Raw genomic sequence first — 24,442 nt, 5'->3', positions numbered from 1 at the left:
CAGGTCTGGGATGACTGTTCCGTTTGACAAATGAAGCACCCAAGGCTCAGAGGAGCTGCATCTTGCCCAAGGCCCTCCAAGCTGGGGGTAGCATCACACTTAGATCTCCAGTCTCCTGATTCCCAGACCGGGGCTTTTGCTTCCCGAATTGGAGCAAGCCTCAGCACAGTTCTGAGCCCCGGCAAAGTCAAGTCCGAGCAACCCAGAGTCTTAAAGGCAAGGCCCTCCTGGGCCACTGTCGCATTCACAGAATGAGCGGGCTCTGAGTCTGGTACCCGAGACCAGTCCAGAGGAGATTTCCCAGTCATCCCTGCTACTCATTTGCAGATGGACCCTTTGTCTACTCTTTCCTTCACCCCAGGAACCCAGAGGGGGCCCAGAAGGGGTCATGGACTCCAAGTGCTTCCCTGGGACACTGCTTGGAGTGATGAAAAGACAAACTGAGACTTGTACTCACCACCCATCTGGCCATCCCCACCCATCCCCACCCGCTCTTGTCTGACAAGGAATGTGTGACTGAGACACAGTGGGAGCTAAGGAGGAGGTGAGTGACAAGCAGTGTAAGCTGGGAGGGCAGGGGAGGAGGAAGCAGATGGAGGTCCATGGGCAAGGCTGAAACCGTAGCTTTGGAATCTGAGAGGTCTGGGTTTGAACCTTGGCCCTGCCACCCCATGGCTTTGTGGCCAGGAAGATCACGTCACCTCTCAGAGCCTCAGTTTCTTCATCTGCAGAATGGGGCTAGCACACAAATTGCACACATTAAATGAGCCGATACTTGCAAAGTGCCTTCAGTGCCTGGTCATTATAATGTGGGAAGGGGGAAAGAAGAGTGAAAGATCTTTCACAAATACAGTTCTAACAAATGCCTCGTGGAGCTCACGAGAGGTTGGGTTAGGGGCAGTGGCTTGCCTGAGTCCAAGAATTGATGCTGTAAACACCTGCCAGTATGAAATGGGGAGCAAGAGGGAAAGAGAGAGAAGGAGGGATGAGGAAGAGGAAACCAGCTGTGTTTCTGGCTCCTTCTGAGTCCCATTCCCCTGTGGATTCATGATGTGAATTCCCACAACACGGCAGAACACACACGCCAATTTCATTCATTCCAGCAGCCACTTTTGGAGCCGAGACATGGGCTCAACCCAGGATGGTGGGGAAATAAAGACAAGCAGGCTGGCCTTGTTACCCCTGTAGGAGCTCATAGCAGAGAGGAAGAGGATCATGGCCACGGCTACAGTGCAATAAGACAGGCTGAGTCAGGGGCCTGAGGAGAGAGCCTCTGGGGACTCTTTGGGGGAGAGGAAGTTCTAAAAACACTTTCCGGAAAAGGCTGCAATCAAAATTGGTGTTATAGATCGAGCTCTACCTCTGCCTCCTTCTACATTCCTGCCCTTAAACGCAGGGCTCACTGCAGAGACAGCCCCCGCCATGGTTCAGGCCCTGGCCAATCACAGCTACCCCTGGTGATGACCCCCAAGTTCATCTCTAGGCAAGACCTACCCCCTGGGCTCCAGACTCATATTCTCAGGAGGCTCCTACTTGCCTCTACCTGGACATCTCAAAACCACGTAATGCTCTGCAAGTTCCCAATGGAGCTGAGCTTCTCCTTCTGAACCTTAATTATGTTCTATGGCCCATCTTTAATCTCAGTAATTGGGAGCCTGTGTTGCATAGGTACGTTCAGGCTGTTCTGGTGTCTCGTTCTTGAGGGCGCTAATTCTGGTATGTGTGTGTGCATGTACCTGCGCACATGCTACCTGTACCTCATGGGTTTTGTTTCTTCATTTTTTATTGTGAACTCATGTTGGTCAACACCCCACCCTTTTCTTTTCTATGGGAATCTTGTGTCCCCCAGGTCTTGAAAATGTCCTTCTAGTGATTGGTCTTGTGTTTCTGCTGGGCCTGAGTGTTTCACTAATCACGGACATTTTATATGCTAAACTTACAGCTTTGCGGTTCCATTCTACTTGAGTGCTGTAAATTTAGACCCTACACCCATAGGTGGCAAGGGCTTGGGGTTTTAATTACTCATGTGTGACTTTTTTCTTTCCCACTGTCTGTGAATGGTTTTTTGGCTGCTTCCCCAGATGATTTTTTTTTTTTTAATGTTTCTTTATGGATGGAGCAGCCCTTCACGGATCCCTACTACACAGGGGGCTCTGCTCTAGCTCCTCACCATCCACAGGCTGAGGCCACGTCTGTGGAGTTAACAGCAATACTGTTATCAGCCTCTAGCCCTGGAGCCTTTATCCATCTGAATCTTCCAGGGGTCTTCGCTACATTAGCTTCTGCTTTTGTGTCTGGATTGTAGTTCCCTCTTTGTTTGTGGCACTTGTATATTATCCATTCTTTATTTTGAGCTTCGTTACATATTTACTTTTTTTTTTTTTGGATATTTATTGCCCAGTATTTTTTAAAAAATATTTATTTATTTATTTGGTTGCACCAAGTCTTAGTTGTGGCGGGCAGGCTCCTTAATTGTGGCATGAGAACTCTTAGTTGCGGCATGCATGTGGGATCTAGTTCCCTGACCAGGGATTGAACCCGGGTCCCCTGCATTGGGAGCACAGAGCCTTACCCACTGCGCCACCAGGGAAGTCCCTATTGCCCAGTATTTTCATGGAAAGGGATCCTTTGGCATCATCTCAGTCCACCTTATTATTATTTTTACAGTTGCTTGTCTTGTTATTTTTATTTAGTGTTGTAAAAAATTTGGTAAAATATATAAAACTTACCATTTTAGCCATTTTCAAGTGTACAGCTTAGTGGCATTAATGTATTCACACTGTTGTGCAATCGTCACCACCAGGATGAAAAAGCTCCAGAACCTTTTCATCCTCTCAAACTGAAACTCTGTCCCCATTAAACAATAACGCCCCATTGCCCCCTTCCCCCAGCCCCTTGGAACTGCCATTCTACATTCTGTTCCTATGAATCTGACCACTCTAGGTGCCTCATGTAAGTAGAATCAAGCAGAATTTGTCTTTTTATGTCTGGCTTGTTTCACTTAGCATGTCTTCAAAGGTCATTCATGTTGTCACATGGGACAGGATTTTCTTCCTTTTTGAGGCTAATATTCGATTGCATGTATCTACCATGGGTGGTTTACCCATTCATCTGTTCATGGACATGTTTTCACCTTTTAGCTATTGTGAATAATGGTGCTATGCACATTGGTGTACAAATAACCATATTATTTCTTGAATACATTCTTCCTCTTGTTTTCTTGGCCGCACCTTGCGGCTTACGGGGTCTTAGTTCCCTGACCAGGGATCGAACCCGTGCCCTCGGCAGTGAAAGCGTCCTACCCACTGGACCGCCAGGGAATTCCCATTTGAATACATTCTTGTTTTAAACGAACAAACAATACAAATAAACCGTCAATACAAATAAACCAGTCTTCCTTATCTACTTCTTCAATTGCAGACCTCACTTCAAAGTTTATCAACGTGGAGGGTATCTCTCTAGAGATAGATATTAGATGTTATTGTTGCAATTTAACTTATTTTTTCCATTTAATAGTAGATCTAGGAGAGCTTTTCCTATGAGTATTTATAGATTTGACTCATTATTTTTACCTGTACTATAGTATCCTCTACAATAGATGTACTATAATTTATCTAACCACTGTGTAGTGGTAAACATTGGAATTTTTCATCATTAAAATAATGATACATGGGTTAAGAGTATAAGCATTGAAACTTGTAATAGATACGGCTAAACAGTTTTCCAAAAGGACTGTGCAAATTTATATTCACACCAGCTGTGGATTAGGTGAACCATTTCCCCACAATGTCACCAGACTTGATAGCATCAACTTGACGGATGAAGGCATTTTCTTCTTTTGCTTTGTCCTTACTTGATTGCTAGTGAGAGACCATCTTTCCATAAAGGTGTTGCCCAACTCTATTTTCCTTTTCTCTGAGTTTCTTAATCATGCTTTTTGTTCATCTTCTATTGAATTGTCTTTTTCTTATTGGTTTTTAGGAGTTCTTTACCTGTATTTTGGATATAAATTATTTGTCTGCTATATATTTGAAATCTTTGTCTCTTGAATTCCTGCCACTTGGCTGAATTTTCTTATTTTCTAATAGTTTGTCAGTTAATCTCTTGGGTTTATTTAGGTAGAGTGTCACATTGTTTACAAATCTCAACAGTTATATCCTTGCCAATATTTACCCAGCTTACTTATTTTTCTTATTAAATTGCATTGCACAGGATCTCCACATAGATGCTGAGTGGTAAGAGTGATCCAGCCTTTCTTAATCAACAGCTCACCAGTTTTTCTCTTCTTTGGCTGTTTCCGTTCTTCTGATCAACTCTTCTTCTTCTTTTTTTTTTTTAACAATCATCTTTTCATTTTCATGTGCTCTGGTTGGTTCTTTTTCATAACGATCCGATGCGGATTCATAGATGTCGTGGACTCATTCCACGCTTTTTAGAGTCTCTGTCTCCTTGTTCTTTTAAGTTTCGGAGTTTTCTTGTCTGTCAGAAGTGGATGGGAATAGACCACACACACTTCAGATTGGATTAATTAGCCAAAGATCCATAAATGAGATTATAACACAGAGCAGGACTGAGCTTGGTTCTGATTGTCTAAGGAAACACACAGCTGTCATTCACATTGTCCAAGTAAAGCAGGTCTTGCCAATTTTTTTAAAAAATTGAGACATAATTCATATATCATGAGATGCACCCTTTTAAAGTGTACAGTTTTATGGTTTTCATAGATTATTGAAGTTGCGCAATTATCGCTTTTATCTAGCTCTAAGACATTTTTGTCACTCCCCGCACAAACACCCAATACCCATGAGCAGTCAGTCTCCACTCTCCTCCCGCCAAAGCCCCTGGAATTTCATACGCATGAAGTCAATCAAGGTGGTCTTTTGTGGCTGCCGTCTTTGTCTAGCATGGTGGTTTTGACATTCATCCATGTTGTAGCATGAATCAGTACTTCATTCCACCTTGTGTCTGAATAATAGTCTACAGTGTGGATGTATCACATATTGGTTATTCGTTCATCAGTCAGTGGGCATTTGACTACTATAAACAATGCTGTAAAAAATATCTGTGTACAAGTTTTTGTGTGGACATATTTTCTCTTGGGTGTATGTATCTATGAGTGGAACTGATGGATAGTATGGTAACTGTTTAACTTTTGGAGGAACTGGCAAACTCTTTTCCAAAGTGGCTGCACCACCTTACATTCCTACCAGTACTTTATTATTATTCTTCTTATTATTTTTTTTAGTAGTTGTGGTGCACGGGCTTAGTTGCTCCGCGGCATGTGGGATCTTCCCGGACCAGGGCTCGAACCCGTGTCCCCTGCATTGGCAGGCGGATTCTTAACCACTGCGCCACCAGGGAAGCCCCCTACCAGTACTTGATAAGGGTTCCAATTTCTCTACATTCTGGCCGACACCTGTTATTGTGTGTCCTTTTGGGGTTATAGCCACCCTATAGGGTGTGAAGTGGTATGTAATTGTGGTTCTGATTTGCATCTCCCTAATGACTAATTATGTGGAGCTTCTTTTCATGTGCTTATTGGTCATTGTTCATCTTCTTTGAAGAAATGTCTGTTCAGATCTTTTGCCCATTTAAAAATTGGTTGTCTTGGGAGTTCCCTGGAGGTTCAGTGGTCAGGATTCCAAGCTTCCACTGCAGGGGCCATGGGTTCGATCGCTGGTCAGGGAACTAAGATCTCACATGCTGTGCAGCACAGCCAAAAAAAAATTGGGTTGTCTTTTTTTGTGTGTGTGGTACGCGGGCCTCTCACTGTTGTGGCCTCTCCCGCTGCGGAGCACAGGCTCCGGACGCGCAGGCCCAGCGGCCATGGCTCACGGGCCCAGCCGCTCCGCGGCACGTGGGATCCTCCCGGACCGGGGCACGAACCTGTATCCCCTGCATCGGCAGGTGGGCCCTCAACCACTGCGCCACCAGGGAAGCCCGTGGGTTGTCTTTTTATTGTTGAGTTGTAAGGGTTCTGTATATATTCTGGGTGCTAGACCCTTATCAGTTGTTACAAATATTTCTCCCATTCTGCAGATTGTTCTTTCACTTCCTTGATAATGTCCTTTGGAGCACAAATTTTAAAAAATTTTACAAAGTCCAATTTATCTAGTTTTAATTTTATTGTTTGTGCTTTTGGTGCCATATCTAAAAAACCATTGCCTAATGCAAGGTCATGAAGGTTTACCCCTGTGTTTTCTCCTAAGAGTTTTATAGTTTTAGCCTTTATATTTAGGTCTTGTATCCACTTCGGGTTAATTTTTGTATATGCTGTGAGGTAGGGATTCAAGTTCATTCTTTTGCATGTGGGTAACCAGTGGTACTAGTACCATTTATTGAAAAAAATTATTCTTTCTTCCATTGGATTATCTTGGTATGCTTGTCAAATATCAATTAATCATAAACATATGGGTTTATTTCTGGACATTCAGTTCTATTCCACTTATATATATGTCTATCTTTGTGCCAGTACCACAGAGTCTTTATTACTGTACACTGGTAGTAAGTTTGAAATCAGGAAGTGGGAGTCCACCAACTTTTTTTTTTTTTGCACGTTCTTTTCTTGCAAGTTTGGCTCTTCTGCGTTCCTTGCATTTCCACATGGATTTTAGAATCAGCTCATCAGTTTCTGCAAAAAAATCCAGCTAGGATTTTGATAGGGATTGTTGTTGAATCTTGCAGATAAATTTTGGAAGTATTGCTAGCTTAACAATATTAGTTTTCTAATGCATGAACATGCAATGTCTTTCCATTTATTTAGGTCTTCTTTAATTTCTTTTAATGACGTTTTATAGTTTTCAGTGTACAAGTCTTACACTTGTTTTGTTAAATTCATTCCTAAGTGTTTTATTCTTTTCGATGCAATTGTAACCAACATTGTTTTCTTAACTTCATTTATAGATTGTTTATTGCAAGTGTGTAGAAATACAATTTATTTTTGTCAATTGATGTTGTATGCCTCAACTTTGCTGAACTCGTTTATTGGTTTTATTTTGGGGGGATTTTCTATATATACAATCTCCAAATAGAGGTAGGCCAATCTGTCCAAACTGGCTGCCTTTTATTTCCTTTCATTGTCTAATTTTCCTGGCTAGACTCTCCAGTATAAAATTGAATAGAAATGATGAGAATCAACATCTTGTCTTGTTCCTGATCTTAGGGGAAAACTTTTCGGTCTTTCACCATTAAATATGGTGTTAGCTGTGGGGGTTTTTTGTTGTTGTCCTTTCTGTGGTTGAAGAGATTCCCTCCAGTTTCTTGAGAGCTTTTATGAAAGGATGTTAGATTTTGCCAAATGCTTTTTCTGCATCTATTGAGATAATCATGTGTTTTTTGTCCTTTATTGTATTAATATAGCACATTACACTGATGGATTTTCATATATTGAACAGTCTTTCATTCCTGGGATAAATTCCGCTTGGATCTTGCCGTGTCACTAATCTTTTATGCTCAGGATTTACATATCTCTTCCAGAATAATTTGTGCTAATAGTCTATGAGCTGTCACTTAAGAGACTCTTTACAATCAGGGCCGTTCTTGTTTTTGAAACAAACGTAGTGTCATCAAGGCCACATTCTCATAGAGACAAAGGGAGCAGTCACTGCCTAGGTGTCCCTGAACAATTTCTCTGCCTCGAGCTTTCCAGAGAGCTGTTTCTTCCTGCCACTCACCCTCTGACTCTAGTTTATACCCTGATTTCTAGATATGTGATTCTTAAAGAGTGGTCCCTGGACCAACACAATTAGCATCACTTGGAAACCATCAGAAATACGAATTGTGTGGGACTTCCCTGGTGGCGCAGTGGTTAAGAATCCGCCTGCCAATGCAGGGGACAGGGGTTCGAGCCCTGGTCCGGGAAGATCCCGCATGCCGCGGAGCATCTAAGCCCATGCGCCACAACTACTGAGCCTGTGCTCTAGAGTCCGCGAGCCACAACTGCTGAGCCCGTGTGCCACAACTACTGAAGCCCGTGCCTAGAGCCCATGCTCCACAACAAGAGAAGCCACCGCAGTGAGAAGCCTGCACGCTGCAGTGAAGAATAGCCCCTGCTCACCGCAACTAGAGAAAGCCTGCACGCAGCAACGAAGACCCACCGCAGCCATAAATAAATAAATAAATAAATAGAAATATGAATTGTGGACTTACGGAATCAGAAATCAGTAGGGGGCTCAGAATCTGTGTTTTAACTAGCCCTTTGGGAGATTCTGGTGCTTGCTAAATTTGAGAGCCGTTCGTGATTATGATACTGAGTTGGCTGAAGGAACGCACAGATCCACTTTCCTGTACTCTCCTTCAGGCATCGAGTTTGGCATCTTTCTTTCACATTGTTGGTTCTCCTCTTATATTTAGTAATATTTGGATACAAACTGTACTTTGTGTTTGCAGTTAGCCTCTCTCTTAGTGATGTGATATGTCTGTTTACTGCAAGCTGCTGTCATCTTGTTATTGGGGAGGGTAGGAAATGCTGCAGGGTAACTTGAGCCATGAGCTTCTGCTTTGCCCCTCTTGGGTGTTTTCAGCCCCGCAGGGTGTCCTGTCCCTCAGACTCAGCCCTTCTCACACCTGGGGACAGATGCCTCTGCTTGGTACAAACAGGGGTTGGTGGGCAGGGTAAGTGGGGAGCGCAGTCACCTGGCTTCTCTACCATGGAAGCCCGGACAGTTGCAAAACCTTCCTTTGTTCCCGTGTTCTCCACCCACGACCCTGACATTCCCTCTGAGCTGCCCCTACCTTTGGCTCCAGACCTTTCTTTGCAGGGTTGAGGTTACGGTTTCCTCTCTCCTGGCCTGGTTTTATGGGCATTTGACCTTCGCAGTTACACAAGTCTCCATGCATAGCCGGGTCTCACACTGAAGTTTATGCTCTGCTGTTACCATCTTGAAATTCTTAGTCATTTTGAACAAAGGACCCCACAAACTATGTGGCCAGTCCTACCCACCTCCATCAGATCTCTCTGCCTTCTGTCTTTTGAGGGTACCTCAGAATTTCTGATCTGCCAGGACATCGCTTCCTGTTTTACAATGCTACTAAAGATTACTTCATATAAAATAGTTAATGCCATTTTCTAGGGGTATGGGACAGGATAAAAAGGCTGGCTCTCGTTGCCAGTTGGCCAACTTTATCCAATCCTACTGTGATGCTTCTAAAATGTAAATCCAGTAACATCATTCTGCTATGGAGTTGGCAACTAGGTGTTTGTTGGCTGCAGAAGGAAGTATAGGGGCACAGTGGTTAAGAATATGCCTGCCAATGCAGGGCACACGGGTTCGAGTCCTGGTCCGGGAAGATCCCACGTGCCACAGAGCAACTAAGCCCGTGTGCCACAACTACTGAGCCTGCGCTCTAGAGCCCGCACGCCACAACTACTGAGCCCGCACGCCACAACTACTGAAGCCCACGCGCCTAGAGCCTGTGCTCCAGAACAAGAGAAGCCACTGCAATGAGAAGCCCGCGCACCACAACGAAGAGTAGCCCCCGCTCACCGCAACTAGAGAAAGCCTGCGCGCAGCAACAAAGACCCAACGCAGCCAAAAAAATAAGTAAATAAATGAATAAAAATTTTTTTAAAAAGAAGGAAGTATAAACCCCCCAGCCTGGCATGTGAGGCCATCCCAGTCCTAGCCTTCCTTCTAACAATGATAATTGTCTGGGGTTAGTATGTTTCCCACCCCTGCAGGGGTCAGACAGCCCTGAAATGACTACCATGAAGGGTGTTGCACAGGGGCTGGAAGGTCATTGCTAAATCTGGTGATCTCACGGTTATCTGTACTCTGATATTCATGACTTCTGGGCTCTACCTCCGCTTCCATTCACGCTGTGTTCCAGCCAAATGCCCAGGGGCTGCTTGCTGACTCTCCAGCCCACTGAGCTCTGCCTGCTTCTCCCCTGGTTTCCTCTCCAGCTCTCCTAACGCTGTGTACCTCCCCAGGGGGCCTCCCCGACGGCCCAGCCTCTCCCAGAGCGCCGCCCCTGCGCTGCTCACCCGTCCGTTTACAGCTCTGCCTTTCTGGGTGGGTGGTGCTTTGCCTCCCCTTCTGAACCTGAAGCAGTGAGGCGCTCATCGTGCGTTCGTGCCCGCCCGCCCGCCCTCCCTCACGTATGCATTCAGGACACACGTACTGGTACTTACTCTGTGTCCGACCCTGTGCCGGTGGGTCAGTGCTGGGGACACACTGATGACTCAGAAATGGACCCAGAATTGACCGGCTCCCAGACTTGGGGGTGGGGCGGTTCCAGGCCAGTGAGCTCATTACTCTAGCAAGAGTGGGAACAAGGCCGAGAGGGATCAGAGAAGGACACGGAGCTGGAGCTGAGATGTGAGGCATGAAGGAGGCCTTCGGGGGCCCTGGACAGACCCGTGAGGGTGCAGGAGGCAGAGGAAGCGGCAGGTGCAAAGGTACAGAGGGAGGTATGAGAAGGCAGGGAAATCTGGGGAGCTACTCAGGGTTCGTCTTGGCTGAAGTGGGGATGCTAGGCATTGGGCTGGGGTGGGGGGCGGTGGCCGGAGGGGTGGGGGGATCTCGGAGAAGAGGTAGTAGTGGGGAAGCTGAAGGCAAGGCCTTGAACATCAGGAGAGCCCCTGGGGACCCACGGAATAGTTTAAGCGGGAGGGACAAGCTACATTTTAGAGAGATGATTCTGGAAGCCAGTGTAGACGATAATAGGAGGGACCAGAGAATGAGTGTAGAGGGGGTGGTGATGGTCCGGGTGAGAAGTGATGGGGGTGAACCTTGACCTTGCAACCCAGCAGAGGCTCAGCGTCTGGGTAGTACCCGGAGCAGGGGGGAGTGTGTGGGCCTTTCCTTCTCAGCCCCGCTTCGTGAGCTGAGTTACCAGGCTGGCCAGAGCCTGCTTTGGGCCCCCAAGGCCTGGCAGATCACAGGGCTTCAGTTGGCCCCATTCCTGCTCCACGGGGTCTGCATATCAGGAGGAGAATTCCCATCCCTTCGTCCCCGAGGTCCAGTCTGCCTGAATTGCCCCCTCAGCAGCTGCCCGACCCTCCTGTCTCAGGTGTTGGGTGAGAGTGTCTCTGTTTTTGGCCCCCCGGTTTGCTTCTCTTGCTCTCGGGGAGCTCACCGTTTGTCGGAAGGGGGTTGGAAAGAGGAAATATAAAATCACTCAGGAAACCACGGGCGGGATATGGAAGCATCTCCTTGGAGGACATGATGGGGCTCAGATGCGCGGGGGTGTGAGGCTGGGACAGGCGGGATTAGTGGGCGGCAGAGGCCCTGCCCTCCCGGTACCCAGCCCTCCCTGTGTAGCCTGTCGTGTTTGCGGGAGCTGCTGGCGGCTTCTGCATTCGAAGAAAGCTCCAGCTGAGGCGAGCCTCTTGGGCCCAGGGGCCCTGGAAAGCTTAGGCCAAGTGGGGTCCCATTTAGACAGTGGCTGGAGCAGCGGCACATCTGGTTAATCACCCTCGTCCTGGGAGCCTGCTAATCAGGAAGCCGGCTTCACCGCGACTCCTCCGCGCTCGCCTGCTGGTGGCTGGGAGGGACGGCGGAGCTGGAGCCGGAGCCAGTGGCTGGGCGGAGGAGGCCGGCTTCCTGCTGCTGGGGCCCCACACCTACCGTGTCACGCAGTGAGCCCCTTCGTGTCCAGGTCGGGGGCCTCGCCGGGCTCGGGCATCCGAGCTTGAGGAAGCACTGGTCAGCTCCAGCCTCTGGACGCTTTTCCCCAGCAGCCCTTACAAACAACCCCTTCTGCATTCCTCCTGCCCCCCACTCCTCAGCCCCTGACCTCCCGACTTCAGGAAGCACTGCCCACACTGCCTGAGCCATCCCAGGAAGCCCCTGCTCTAGAAAGCCCCTCCCCCAATAGGGGGCAGAGGTCATGGGAAGAGCCCCCAGCAGATGTGAGGACGTTGAAAGGGACCAGATATAAAACTGGGTAAGTGACTTGATCCTTCTGAGCCCCAGCTTCCTTACCTGGGAAGGCACCCTCTTCTGCACAGGTGTGAGATCTTAGTGATCTAACAGGTGGGAAAGCACTGGGCAAACCACAAGCTCTGCAGCCCAGGGACAGCCTTTCTGGTTTCCACAACGGAGCCCGCACTGGTGGGGCCGGCTCTGACCTCCCCAACATTCTTCCTTCTACCCATGTGACACCGGTGTGAATCCTGTGTTCCAGCTTCTCAGTGACACTCCCTCCTGGCTTCTTCCCGCCTCTACACCCCTGCTTCCCCCCGACCCCCAGCTTTAATGACCCAGCTCCACTCCCCCAGCAGGCATTACTGCCCACTGAAATCCTGCCTGGGCTACAAATCCTATTTCCTTTCTGGTAATGAAGTATTGCTTGGTAGCAGCATCTTGGAAAGCATCTAGGTGAGTCGCTCCTAGGGCCTGGCCTGAGAGCTGGGAGCTGATGGGCTAGACCTGGCCCATCGCCTCCCCTTCCCCCAGCATCTGGCACAGAGCAGGTACCGGAGAAACCCCAGAGGTGTATGTTGTTGTAGCCAGGGCTGTGGCCAGTGCTCTGAAAGGCCTGGGGCTCGGGGTTAAATGATCTCAATTCGGAATGATTTTATCTTCAGATCTGTGTTCTGTAAGTGCAGCTTGGCCGGACAGTGGAGGATGTGCTGGGGCTGGGAGCTTGGTTCACGCTCGGCCGCCCCCCTCCCCCTCGCTGCCTCCCAGGATGGGCTCTTGGCCTCCCGCTCTCCTACCCTCTGCCACCCACATCCTCCCCCAAGCAGGGGCCTGGGTGCCGGGACTCAGAGGCATGGAGCCCAGTGTCAGTACAGAGCAGCCGTCCCCGCCCTGGGCTGGCAGTGCTGCGGTGCCTTCGGTGGGTGACTCAGAGAGGGCAGGCCTCTCACCCACCCCGTCCAGGGACCTAGAGTGTTTTGATGCCGAGGCTGCAGTACCCTTGGGGGTCACCTGCCTGCCCGGGGGGTCGGGGCAGCAGGCAGTCGGAAGGGTGGACGCCTGGCCCACCTTTCCTGCTCTCGGTCCCGGCGCGGTGCCAGGATCCAGCAGCTGGCGGGAGGGGGACCCTGGTAGCTGATGGCCCACGTGCCTGGGTGCCACGTTGAGAAGCGGGCGCCCCCGGGCACCTGTGAGGGTCTGCACTCACCCCTCAGGTATCCCTGTGCACGAGGGAGTGCAACATTAAGTAGCAAATAAAAAACACCAGGACAGGTCAGGAAAGGACAAAGGGAAAAACTGTATTTTAGTAACTTTAACAGTTTTTTTTTTTTTTGGCTGGACCTCATGGCTTGTGGGATCTTGGTTCCCGAGTCGGGATTAAACCGGTGCCCTTGGCAGTGAAAGTGCGTGTCCCACTTACTGGACTGCCAGGGAATCCCCAGGTTTTTTTTTTTTTTTTTTTTTTTTTCTTTTTGAACGAGGGCCCCTGCCTTTTTTTTCATCTCCGCGTCCCCCACGGCCCCTGGCACAGTGCTTGGCAGATAGATAAATAGAAGAGGTTTTATAAGTGAGTGTCTTCATCTCGATGTGAGGCATCTGTCCTGCTGGGTGGCGGGAGCTGACTCTCCCCCTGGACTCCTCGTGCTCAGACAGGATGCTCGTGTCCGGTCCTGACCTACACATCTGACATCTGACGTGGGATCTCCCTTGCTCTGTCCGCATCAGTGCTGCTCTGGCACCCGGGGAAGCGGTCTGCGGGCACCTTGTCATGCTGTCGGGGGGCTACTCTGCAAGGGTGCCCAGGCCTCTGTTCTCTACCTGGGCGTCTCTGGAGCACAGGCTCTGCCATGACCCCTGGGCCCGGGGAGCCCTGTGAGCCGGCACCCAGCACTAACCATTGAGTCTCTCTACCTGACTCCACCTGGAGTCGTGATGGTGACAAAAGAGATGAGGTCTTGAGCCAGTTGTTAAAAGTAAATAAGTAAATGAAGCAACAATCAGACCAGTCCTCGCACCTTGAATAGCTACTGTGTGCTGGGCTGTGTGCTTAGGGCTTTACACGCATTAATCATTTGATATTCACAATAACCCTCTGAGGTAGGTAGCACTCCTGTCCCCATTTTATAGATTAGAAGACTGAGGCATGCAGAGGTTAAGTGACTTGTCCAAGGGTACATGGTTACCAAGATTTGAGTCCAGGTGTTTAACTGAAATGCAGTACAACCAAAGACTTTCAGTACTTGTAGGGTCCTTAGAGAGCACTGGACCCACACTGGATTGTGGGAATGAGGCCCAGAGAGGCAAAGTGACTTGTGTCAGGTCACACAGTGAGTCCGAGTCCATGGGAACCTGGAAGGGAATCTCAGCCTCCTGACTCCAACTCTGTGCTCTTTCCATTCCCTACTCCTGCCTTTGAGAGTGCCCAGAGGCCCTGATCCCACGGAGGAGGGAGACAGATTAGGATTCAGGTGACATGAGCCATGAAGGCAGCCCTAGCAGGCAGAGGCTGCAGAAAACAGGGCGCTGGATTGCGGTGCATGGCATCTGGGATGGTTCATTCCCTTGGAAGGGAGTCGCCCATCAGCCCCGGGATTGTTGGCGGGGAGCTGGTGGCATTTCCTACACTGGAGCCGCCCTTGAGTCTGCAGGGGAGGGGCCGGCAGCTTTGCACGAGGAAAGGCGTTCAAGGCCCCTGGCAGAGGCCTGGAGCTGGCTTCTCGCCGTGCCCTGGAGCCTTCCTTGGAGAACTGGGGTTCTTGGGGAAGCTGTGGACACATTTTTGTGGGGACCTCAGACGTGCTCAGGAAGCCGGGGACGCCAGACCTGGTATCTGTAGGTTCCGCCGGCATGGTCGGGGTCGGGAGAGAGGGTCCCACCTGGGCAGCGGGATCCTGCCTCTAGCTAGAGTTTTCAGGCTGGAGGCGTGACTTATACATTGCTTGGCCCATGCCCTAGACTCCAGTCTGGCAACTTTGCGCTGTCCCCCTGGCCCTGGACCCCTGTCCTGGCAGAGCTGGAGGACCCTTCAGCAGGGTAGAGTGAGACCTTCCATTGAACAGATGTGTATAATCGAGGCCCAAAACACGGTGCCACAGAGCCAGGGCTAGGACTCCTGATGCCAAGGGGCTCCCCTGGCTGAAGATCTCTGGGGGGCTCAGACAGAACTGCTAGCTGACTGGGCTCTCGGTGGGCTGAGGTCAGCTGAGGGCCGGGGATTCCACTTCTCAGATTCCAGCCTCACTCTGGGCACAGAGAATTTTAATTTTCTAGCTCCTGGGGGTTTGGCTTAGGTCCCCTTCTGAGCCTTCCAGTTAGGTGGGGTGGGCTGGAGGGGAGCATTCGCGATGGAAGGGAACTGGCCTTTGCTGAACCTGACCCCGTGAGTCCGTTGGGATGCAGAGCTGACCTTTGAGGACAAAGGTCCTGAGAATTGAGCCCTTTGAGGAAGGATCAAAGTCTTCGTGGAAGAGGTGGCCTCGGGTTGGTTCTCCACCCAGCCCACAGGATACAGCGTGTTCGACAGAGAAAGATAGAAGAGCCCTAATGGTGTACAGGTCATTTGGCTGGTGGAGATGAGGCAGGAGGGGTGGGCAGGGGCCACTTTACAGAGAGGCTTGCTTGCCAGGCTGAGAATTTGGTGACGGCGAGTCACTGGAGGGCTTGGAGCAAGAGAGTGGCCTGGGCAGGCCAGTTTTCGAAAGATTAATCTGGTGAAACTAGAGGCAGAGAAATTTGACAGACCAATGTAAATGCTGGGGAGGTGAGTGTCTGTTAAGAGCAGCCCTTACTTCTGCTGCGACTGGGTGTGTAAATCAGAACATATGCCTCTCTGGAAAGCAATCAGGCAGTAAACATCCGGAGCCTTAAAAATGTTCTTACCCTTTGACCCAACATTTTCCTTCTGTGGCTGTATGTTAAGGAAATCATAAAACAGGCAGAAAGAGCTTCAGCCACAAAGATGTTCCTTGCAGCAGTAATTATAATGGTGAAATTTTGAAACTTTCTGCCAATAGGATAATTTAAAAGTCAACCGTGATGTATCCCCTCAACAGAATGTTCTATAGCTGTTGGAGTGATGTTTACAGAGGTTTCGTAGCTTTATTTATTTATTCATGCTTCAACTTGAAGTACAGAAAGTGTATTTTGTGCTTCTTTATCATCTGTGATACCTTCCACGAGCCAACCATTGATCTATTTGTTGGGGATACAGAGATAAATGACATACATAATCCCTGCCCACAGAGAGATGATATGATCTCAGTTGGCCCAAAAAAGTGTTTATGGAAAGCAGCCTGGGAGGAATGACATAGAATGAGGACCAGTAGTTTTCTCTCAGTCATGGGATTATAAGGAATCTTTTCCCTTTTCTCTGCTGGTTGGTGTTTTCCAAATTTTCCATAAGGAAGTTGTGTTACTTTCATAATTATAGAAAAAAGCTTCTCATCAAAAGGAAGAGCTATTGCAATAGTCCAGGGAGACGGGATGGAGTTCTGTATTTGGGGAGTGGGGTGTGTGTGTGTGTGTGTGTGTGTGTGTGTTTGTGTGTGTGTGTTTCATTTATTCATTCAACAGTTATTGACTGAGACGCACTGTTTTAGGCCTGGAGACACACCAGTGAACAGCACAGAAACCCTTTCCACTGGGGAGTCCAAATCCGGTGGAGAAGGAGAGAGTAAGGAGGAGAGAATGAGGCAGACGGCCCCAGCACTCTGTGACTGACTGAAAGTGGGGACGAGGCAGGGAAAGGGGTCACGGGTGATTCCCAGGCTTGGGGAGAAGGTGGTGCCCTCATTGAGGTGGGGACTTGGGAACGGGCAGTTCCAGGACGCTCTCTGTGGTCGTCGTGCGCATGCGCTACCTGCTGAGCTGAGGTCCAGGAGGCGGTGGGGGACATGGGTCAAGGACTTCGGAGACTAAAGGCTGGCCTAGAGGCAGAGATTTCCAGTTGTCTGCAGGGAGGCAGCCACCCTCAGAGATGAGAGTAAGTGTAGAAAAGGGCCACCCCAGACAAGCAGCTGCTTTAGGCAGGTGGGCAGAGGTGAAAAGGTGGTGCCTCCCCAGGCAATGGCGTCAGGGCTCGGGCTTTGTCGGGTAGAAAGGGCGGAGAGCTGGGTGTGGCAGAGGCAGGGCAGGGCGTGAGGGGCTGGGTGTTCCCTGGTGCTCACCTCCGGCCCTTGGCTCCGGGAGGGGGCAGCTGGACAGGAGGGGCCAATGGGGCCACAGCGGCCTCCCAGGGTCTGGGCGACAGTGATGCGGAATCTGTTCACCTCTCTTCTCTTCTTCTGCAGGAGAAGGGAACGTGCCGTGCACATCCAGCATCCTCCAGGAGAAGCAACGTGAGTGAAACCTGGCCCCCGGGGGTCTTTTCTTCACCTTGGACGGGTCCAGGCTCCTTGGGCCAGGGGCCCCCTCATGCACTCAGGTGGTAGGGTCTTGACTACTGTGCGGGCTCGGAGGGCCGGGGCCACTCTCTGCCCCAGGAGCTGAGCTCCACGGGTTCCCAACTTCCTACATGCTGGGCAGCTCGGGGGGGGGGGGGGCAGGACCACAGGAAGGGGCCTGAGGCTGATGGGCCGGGAGGCTGAGCCCAGCAGCACAGGTGGAACCATGGAAAGCCTCGTGCGTGGTCTGCCTGTGGGCAGAGGGGGGCACCGGAAAGTGGAGCCAGCCCTCCTGAGCCATTGAGACCGTCTCTCTCGGGGGACACAACTGCCAGGAACCGCAGTGGGTGACACGGTAACCGAGGCTGTGCCGGGGGTCACGATCATCTGTGCCATCACTCAGAGGCCTCGTCTGCAGAGCGGGGCCTCCCTTGTGTCCTTCGTATGGTACAGGCGTCTCAGATTTCCTTCTGCCTGTGTTTTCTCCAGAGGCCGAGCACAGGATTAGACCCAGGAGAGAGACTTGGTAAAGATGTCGGTTTCTGGCCCAGTGACCTCAGGGCATCTTCCCTGGAGGTTTGATGAGGAGTCTGAGCTGGACGTCTTTGCTGTTGGCACTGTTGAGTTCCACAGGAAGCCAGGGCTGGGGACTGGGGTCTTTGTGTGTATCTGGTGGAGGGGGGCTCAGAACTTTCCTTCCTTCTCTCCCCTGCTCTTTTGGTCTGTGGTTGCAGCCCACTCTGTCCACGCCCTCCCCAGGCTGAAGCCTTTCTTGAGTTCTTCCTCCAAGCCCTTGCATCTGTCAGCTAACGGGAGGGGTACCTGTAGCGCCAGCTTCCCACGGCCTGAGTAGGTGCACAGGCCTTGGAGAAGATTTCCACGCTTCAGACATCCGGTGGCAGTTCATAGATGAAGCCCCTTAGGGGTTGGGAGCCCTGAGTGTCTCTGGGAGGGGTGAGCCCCCCCCAAGACTCAGGCCTTAAGTGCACCGGGCAAGGGGAGGGGCAGTGCAGAGAGGGGGGCAGTTCTCTCTCCTGTGTCCTTACAGGGTGTGAGGAACCAAGTTCAGCAGGAGGGGAGCTGGGTGTTAAAATGTACCCACGGGAGGTGACTCAGTGAAGATCCCGAGAGATCAAAGCCATTGACAGATCAAAGCCATTGACAGAAGAATTTGTTATTTACACTTCCCCAGGGCAGGGGCCATGGGGGAAGCACCAGGTTTGGTGCAGCCGGGCCCAGAGCCTGGATTGTGTTTTCCTTGGGAAAGGCACCTCAGGGCAGGGGAAACAGCTGAGGACTGGCTGGATTGAATAATGTCGCGCAGGCTCTGGGCCACAGGGGCGGTCGCTAGTTCTTGGGCACTTGGCCCCACGGTGATTTAGGGCAGGGGGGATATTGGCCTGGTGTTCGGGAGTTAGATAAAGGAGGTGGCTGGAGCTGAGGCCCCAGGATGGGTTGGTTTGCATGTGAAAGGTGCGTTCCAGGGTGAGCTGTTTATTATCTCTAGGAATTAGCATGGCCTGGAAGGGGCAGTCTCTCCCTGGCCAGCTAGGCTGCCCCCAGAGATGTCAAACATAATAAAATAAAAGCATGCTTAACACAGGATCACATTCCTCGGGAATGTGAGAGAGGAACCAAGCCCAGATCACGCCTTCTGGGCCCCTAGGAAGAAGAAACCACAGCGGCCTCGGCCTCGGCCTCAGAGTGAAAAACACGGCCACCACCTGCCGCTGTCTCGGAAGCGCCAAACCACAGCTCTGTTCTCCACAGACACAAATGAATCGATCAGACGTTTGGTGTCTTCTGGACCTGGTTGGGGAAAAATGCGTGTTTAAGGAGAAACAAAGCCCTTTTGTTTGTTTTTTTTTCCGGTTTTTACACCACGGTTATAGATTTTAGTCAGAATGAGATTGCGGGCGGCTGTCATCCACCTCTGCTCCTCGAGGATGTTCTTGTTTAGTAAAGAATAGCAGTAGCTGCATGGAAGAATTTCGGAGCTGAAATGGTCATTGAAGTCAGTGATCGCCAAGCACAAACCCAGTATTTCTGACAACGAGACAAACGACGGTCCTGTAACGGGTTTTCCCAGAACACTGAATGCATTCAGTTGAGCGAACAGCTTTTTATTCCGCACTTTGGTCCCGTCTACACATTACGGCATTCAAAGACTTTTTCTTTGATGAGGTGACGGTGGTAGTAGATGGTGACTTGCGTTTGTCACCAAAACTGGCAAAATAAAAGTCTGTGACCCTGAATAAAAATAGAATAATGGCAAATGCCTGACATTTATGATGTGCTCCACCATTTACGTTACACCTCTGTGCATATTACCTTATTTAATATTGCCACTCGGTTTTCGAAACCTCACTAAAAACAAGGTGGGAAGTGGTAAAAATTGCCCTGGACCGGGAGTCAGAAAATCCTGGGACTGGTGCCATAGCGTCTGAGCTTTAAAGGTGTCAGGCCTGGGCTTGAGGCCCTGTTCCTCCATTTACTCTCTGTGCTTCTTTGGGCAAGTTACCTAACCTCTCTGGGCCTCTGTTTACTCAGCTGTGGAAAGATGATCGTAATGTCTACTTTGACAGTCGCCGAGGGCATAGAGGGAATAATGTACATGGGTGCCAAGGTCTGCACCTCACAGATAGGAAGCGTTGCGTGGTTCTCGCTTATTACTGGCTTTTGGATGAGCCTTGGAACCCCTGGTGCAGGCACGGGGGTGAATCTCAGCATCTTACGGAGTCCAGTCTTTTCCCTGTTGGTCCTGTGGCTGGCTCTGTTGTCACTGTCCCAGTCTGAGTCCCCGGGGAGCCCTCCTGAGCTGGTCACAAGGGTTGGGAGTGCAGGAAAGGGGCCTTCAGGGCCCTCCCAGCTCACGGGCAGGCATGGGATTGTAAGGCCTTGTCTGCTGTGACCATGGCTGGGGGACTCGGGGAGTGTCCTGGAATCCTCCCTCCTCTGCCCGGCAGCCCGGCCTTCATCCTGCAGCTGCACAGGTGTGCTGGCAGCCTGCTGCCTCTGGCTTGTGCTTGCTGTTTGGAACCAGACTTGGGGAAGCCTAGGGAACCAGTGCAGAGGGGCCGGTGGAGGCAGAGGGGAGAGAGGGGCTCGGACCAGGGTGCAGGAGACCTGGGCCCCCCACCCCTCCAGCAAACTTGCGGTGCAGCCTAAGCTCCTGCCTATGGCTGGTCTCCTGGCCCGTCTGTACGTAGAGCCCCTCCTAGCTCTGACATTCTAGCGCTCTCTGATTTTCCGTCGCTGCCTCTGTCTCCTGGTTTCCTTTGCCTGCACGTCTGGCTGTTCTGCCGTGTTCACGCTACCCCACAGCAGAGCCGACATTTACAGAGCACTTCTGGCACCTGACTTGCTGCTGGGTGTAAGGACTCGGGGAGCTTATTACCTGCTCATTGAACCTCACTCCTGTTCTTCTGTACGAAGTGAATGGCGCCATTTTCCGCAAACTCGTGCCAGACACCTGGGCATCCTTCTAAACTTCCCCTTCCCCTCCACCTTCCAGAGTCAGATCAGACCCCCGAGCGCATCCATTCTACTCCCAGCAGATCTCTCACGCCTCCACCCACTCCATCCCCCATCCCTTCTCCAGCCGAGGCCACCATCTTCTCTCTACTGGGTGGCTCCATCCTCCCACGCTGGCCTCCCTGCCTCCGGTCTCTCCCACTGTGGTTCTTCCCCCAGAGCGTGAGAGAGACCTTCACAGGAGGCAGACTTGTCCTCATGGCCTCCCGATGCCCTCTACTGATTCCCCTCCAGTAAAGGATGAGACCGGCCTCCGTCCACATCACCTACCTGCCCACCTTCCCCACCAGCCCTCCCCTTCCTTTCCAGACTGACTTCTAGAAGGAGCATGCAGACTCCAAGCACAGTTTTCTCTTAAGCTAGTTGGACGACTCCAGCAGTGCATCCGGCCCTGTGGAGGGCACACTAGCAAGCCCCTCCCCAGCAGATGGTAGGAAGGACTTGGGGCTCCAGAGCGATTCCCTTGGGACCCAGCCCCGTTGGCCTCTGCCCTCTACTCCATTCATCGCTTCCTGGATCAGGGAGCTGGGTCCACCCCTTCCTGCCAGGACCTGCTGTCATCCCAGAGGAGGCTGAGGGCACAGCTGTTGGCCCAGTGGGTGGAGTAACTCTCCTTCCTCTGTCCCCCGGCTCCATCTCGAGGAAGGAGCAGACTCTCCCAGGAGGACCGTGGCTGCCTCACTCTCTCCATCCCCCCTGCCTTCCCCTCTCAGCAGCTTCGCAGTGTGCAGGGCGCTGCACACTGATTCTTCGTGGCCACCTGGATGCTGGAAAAGGTAGCAATCATTACAACTGTGTCACACTGAGAAGATAAAGACTAGGGGTAAATAACCTTCCAAGGAGGGCACTCAAACGCAGATCTCCGTGCTCCTCCATCTCCAGAGCTCAGTCCCATGTCTGGTCCGAGCTCCCATCTTCCTGAAGTGTCTGACCTTCCTGGTCACCCCAGGTACCTGGGGAGGTGACCCATTGTCCCCGGTGTCACACAGGTAACCCCCTTCAAGAGACAGCTCCACGAGCCCCCCAGAAAACTTGGGGTCCAGGATGTGCACAGTAAAGTGCAAGTGGGAGAGACTTTCTCTACCTCGTGTCCACCTGTGTGGGTTGGGGGGGTGGGAGGAGGGTGCAGATTCCAGGACAGGAGGACTTGCTATTGGGCCCTCTGGGTTGGACCCAGTCTGTGTGGCGTACAACTTGACCTGCACATGTGACTTACACGTGTGGTCGTCAGATGGCTTTCTCAGGGCCGGTGCCAGGCTTCAGATGCAGGGGTGGGGGCAGCAGGTGGTGCCCGCAGCGTGGGGAGGGTCTGCCCGTGGCCATGCCTGTTTGTTAGAGCGGCTGAGCAGCGGGTCTCTGAACTTTCTCTCGTCCTCGACAACAGTCCAGGCTGAGTCCCAATCCTGGCCCCAGAAGGACCCTTGATCTTCATCCCAGACCGAGCCTCTACCCTAGGCACCAGCAGAGCCCCGATTTGTCCCAGGCTGTATCCTGGCTCCAGTCCCTGGTCCTGGACTGAGCTTGGCTCCTTGACCCCAATAACTGTCAGAAAAACCCGTGTGGTTGTCCCACAGAGGCACAGGGGGAAGATTAGGATGTTCTCGTGGGGGTGTGGCTTGACCTCACGTCCCATTATCTGGGATTAGGGACCAGAGGAGCAGCTCTGAACATCCAGACCAGCCACCAAGGGGCTACCTACCCCTCCTGCATACCATCAGCCCCACGGCCTCCTCCTGTGCAGCAGCCCTGCACAGGCAACGGTGCGTGAAGCCCCGTGCCCACGGCTGGCCTCCCCACTCCTCTGCCTGGTAACTGGTGTCTTTTCCTGGCCCGTGTGGGCAGCTTGCTGAGCGCAGCTGCAGACGGGCTATATTTAGCGGCTTTAATGAGCTCAGGGTGGCAGACGTCCGCCTTGGGAGCACTTTTCTTGCATGCGTGCGCGTATGCCTATGTTTGGCGCGGTCCGTTCGTGTGTGTGTGCGCGCATAGGGAAACGTGTGCCTGTGCATTTGTGTGTGTGCGTTAGCGTGTGTGTCCAAGCATCAATGCAGTCATCTACACAAGGCTCCGTGTGCATCTGTGTGAGTCTGTGCCGCGTCTGCATTGCCAGGGACGTGTGCAGCTTCTAACACGTGTAGGGGCACAAAATAGGAACAAATTATTAGTTCATTCGCTTGTTTGAAAAATATTTAATGAGTCTCTTTTCTGTGCCAGCACCTTAATAGTTTCTGGGGATAAAGTGGAACAAAAACAAATCCAGTTCCAGCCTTTAAGGATCTTACAATCTGGGGGTTGGAGGAGGGGAAGACAAATGAAATAACCACAAAACTAAAAGTATAAGGATTAGTCCTAGGACACAGAAAGCCATGGTGCTTTCGGGAGGAGGAGATTAAGAAGGGAAGGCCCCCAGGAGTAAGGAACACTGAGGTTTCTGTAGGGACTGTCTGGGCACAGAGGGTGAGAGGAAGAGTCCAGGCATAGGGAACAGGATGTGCAAAGGCCCTGTGGCGAGAGGGACATGGGATCCTTGACAACTGTCAAAAAGGCCGACGTGGTTGAGCTCAGAGAGGGTGGGGCAAGTGGTGGGAGAGGTGAGTGGAGAGTCGGGCCTGTGGGCAGACCACACAGGCCTTGGTCAGGATGGGGAAGCCGCAGGAAAGGACAGTGTAGGCAGACATGATAAGATTTTTGTAGGGCAGTTAGAGTCCAGTCATGATTCGGTCGGGGGTTCCCGCAGGAAAAGGAAGGCTCTCGAGCAGCATGACTGGAGGAGAGTCCAGTAGGGATTTCTTCAATCTCAGGTAAAGGAAACCCGCCAGGCACAGGACGATGTCCTGGGCCACTCGCAGCCCTGAAGGTCGCTGCGTGGAGAGCCTCTCCCCCTTGTCCCTGCCCCACCTGCGCAGGAGGGACAGGAGAGGGACAGCCTGTGGTGAGCGGGCAGGGAGGGAGCCTCACTGAGGATGGTGGAGGTGGATCTGGAGGGGAGAATGGAGACCATACTGCACAGTCCACTGACTTACACATGAACGCACCACCTTTTCCTGTATTTTTCTATTAGCCCCTTTGTAATTTCCACTCTGCATACCCATCCAGCTGGACTTGTGACCGAGCCCCCTCTGTGATTCCAGGGGTTTCCCTTTTCCTCATTTTCCTGCCCTTGTTCCAAAGCCGCCAGGGGTCTTCCCCACCACCCTGCTGGGGAAACAGTGTGTGCACGTGCGAACGTGGGCGGGAAGCTCTCCGTCCACACTCGTGGATGCTGCGGGGCTCCGGGCCCCAGCCTGGTCCTCCCTTCCGTCCTGGTCTGCCTAGGGGCCAGGCTCCTTGGGGCACAGGGTGGCCAGACCGTGAAAATCATTCTGTCTCTTCCTGGACTTACGAGAGCCCCCCAAGTTGTGAGGGCACTGCACCTAGTTCCGTCTCCTCTCCTCAGCCTGGGGCAGAGGGTGGGGATCTCATTGTAGTCTCAGGGAACCTCTGTCTCCTCAAATCCCTTTCTCCTGGGGACAAAAGGGCTTTTGATCACCCTGCTCCGTGCCCTTTGAAAAAATTCTTATTTTTAGTATGTCTCTTCAGGTAGCACATGTACATGGTATAAAATTCTAAAGGAACGAAGGTGATGAGGGTTCCTCCCTCTGCCCAGAAGCCATGATTGTG

General features: G+C 51.5%; 1 protein-coding gene across 1 annotated transcript in view; it reads left to right on the top strand.

Moving 5' to 3' along the window:
• PITPNM3 (PITPNM family member 3) overlaps positions 1-24,442 on the top strand; it is an 89,111-nt gene that overhangs the window by 28,208 nt on the left and 36,461 nt on the right. Inside the window, exon 4 of the mRNA XM_059046669.2 lies at positions 17,156-17,203. Within this exon, the coding sequence (XP_058902652.1) occupies positions 17,156-17,203 (48 nt within the window). The remainder of the gene's footprint in view (positions 1-17,155; positions 17,204-24,442) is intronic.

Source organism: Kogia breviceps, chromosome 19 (assembly GCF_026419965.1).
Source record: "Kogia breviceps isolate mKogBre1 chromosome 19, mKogBre1 haplotype 1, whole genome shotgun sequence".
Lineage (NCBI taxonomy): Eukaryota > Metazoa > Chordata > Mammalia > Artiodactyla > Physeteridae > Kogia > Kogia breviceps.
The sequence above is the reverse complement of the archived record's forward strand: the minus strand, read 5'-3'. Positions and strand labels throughout refer to the sequence as shown.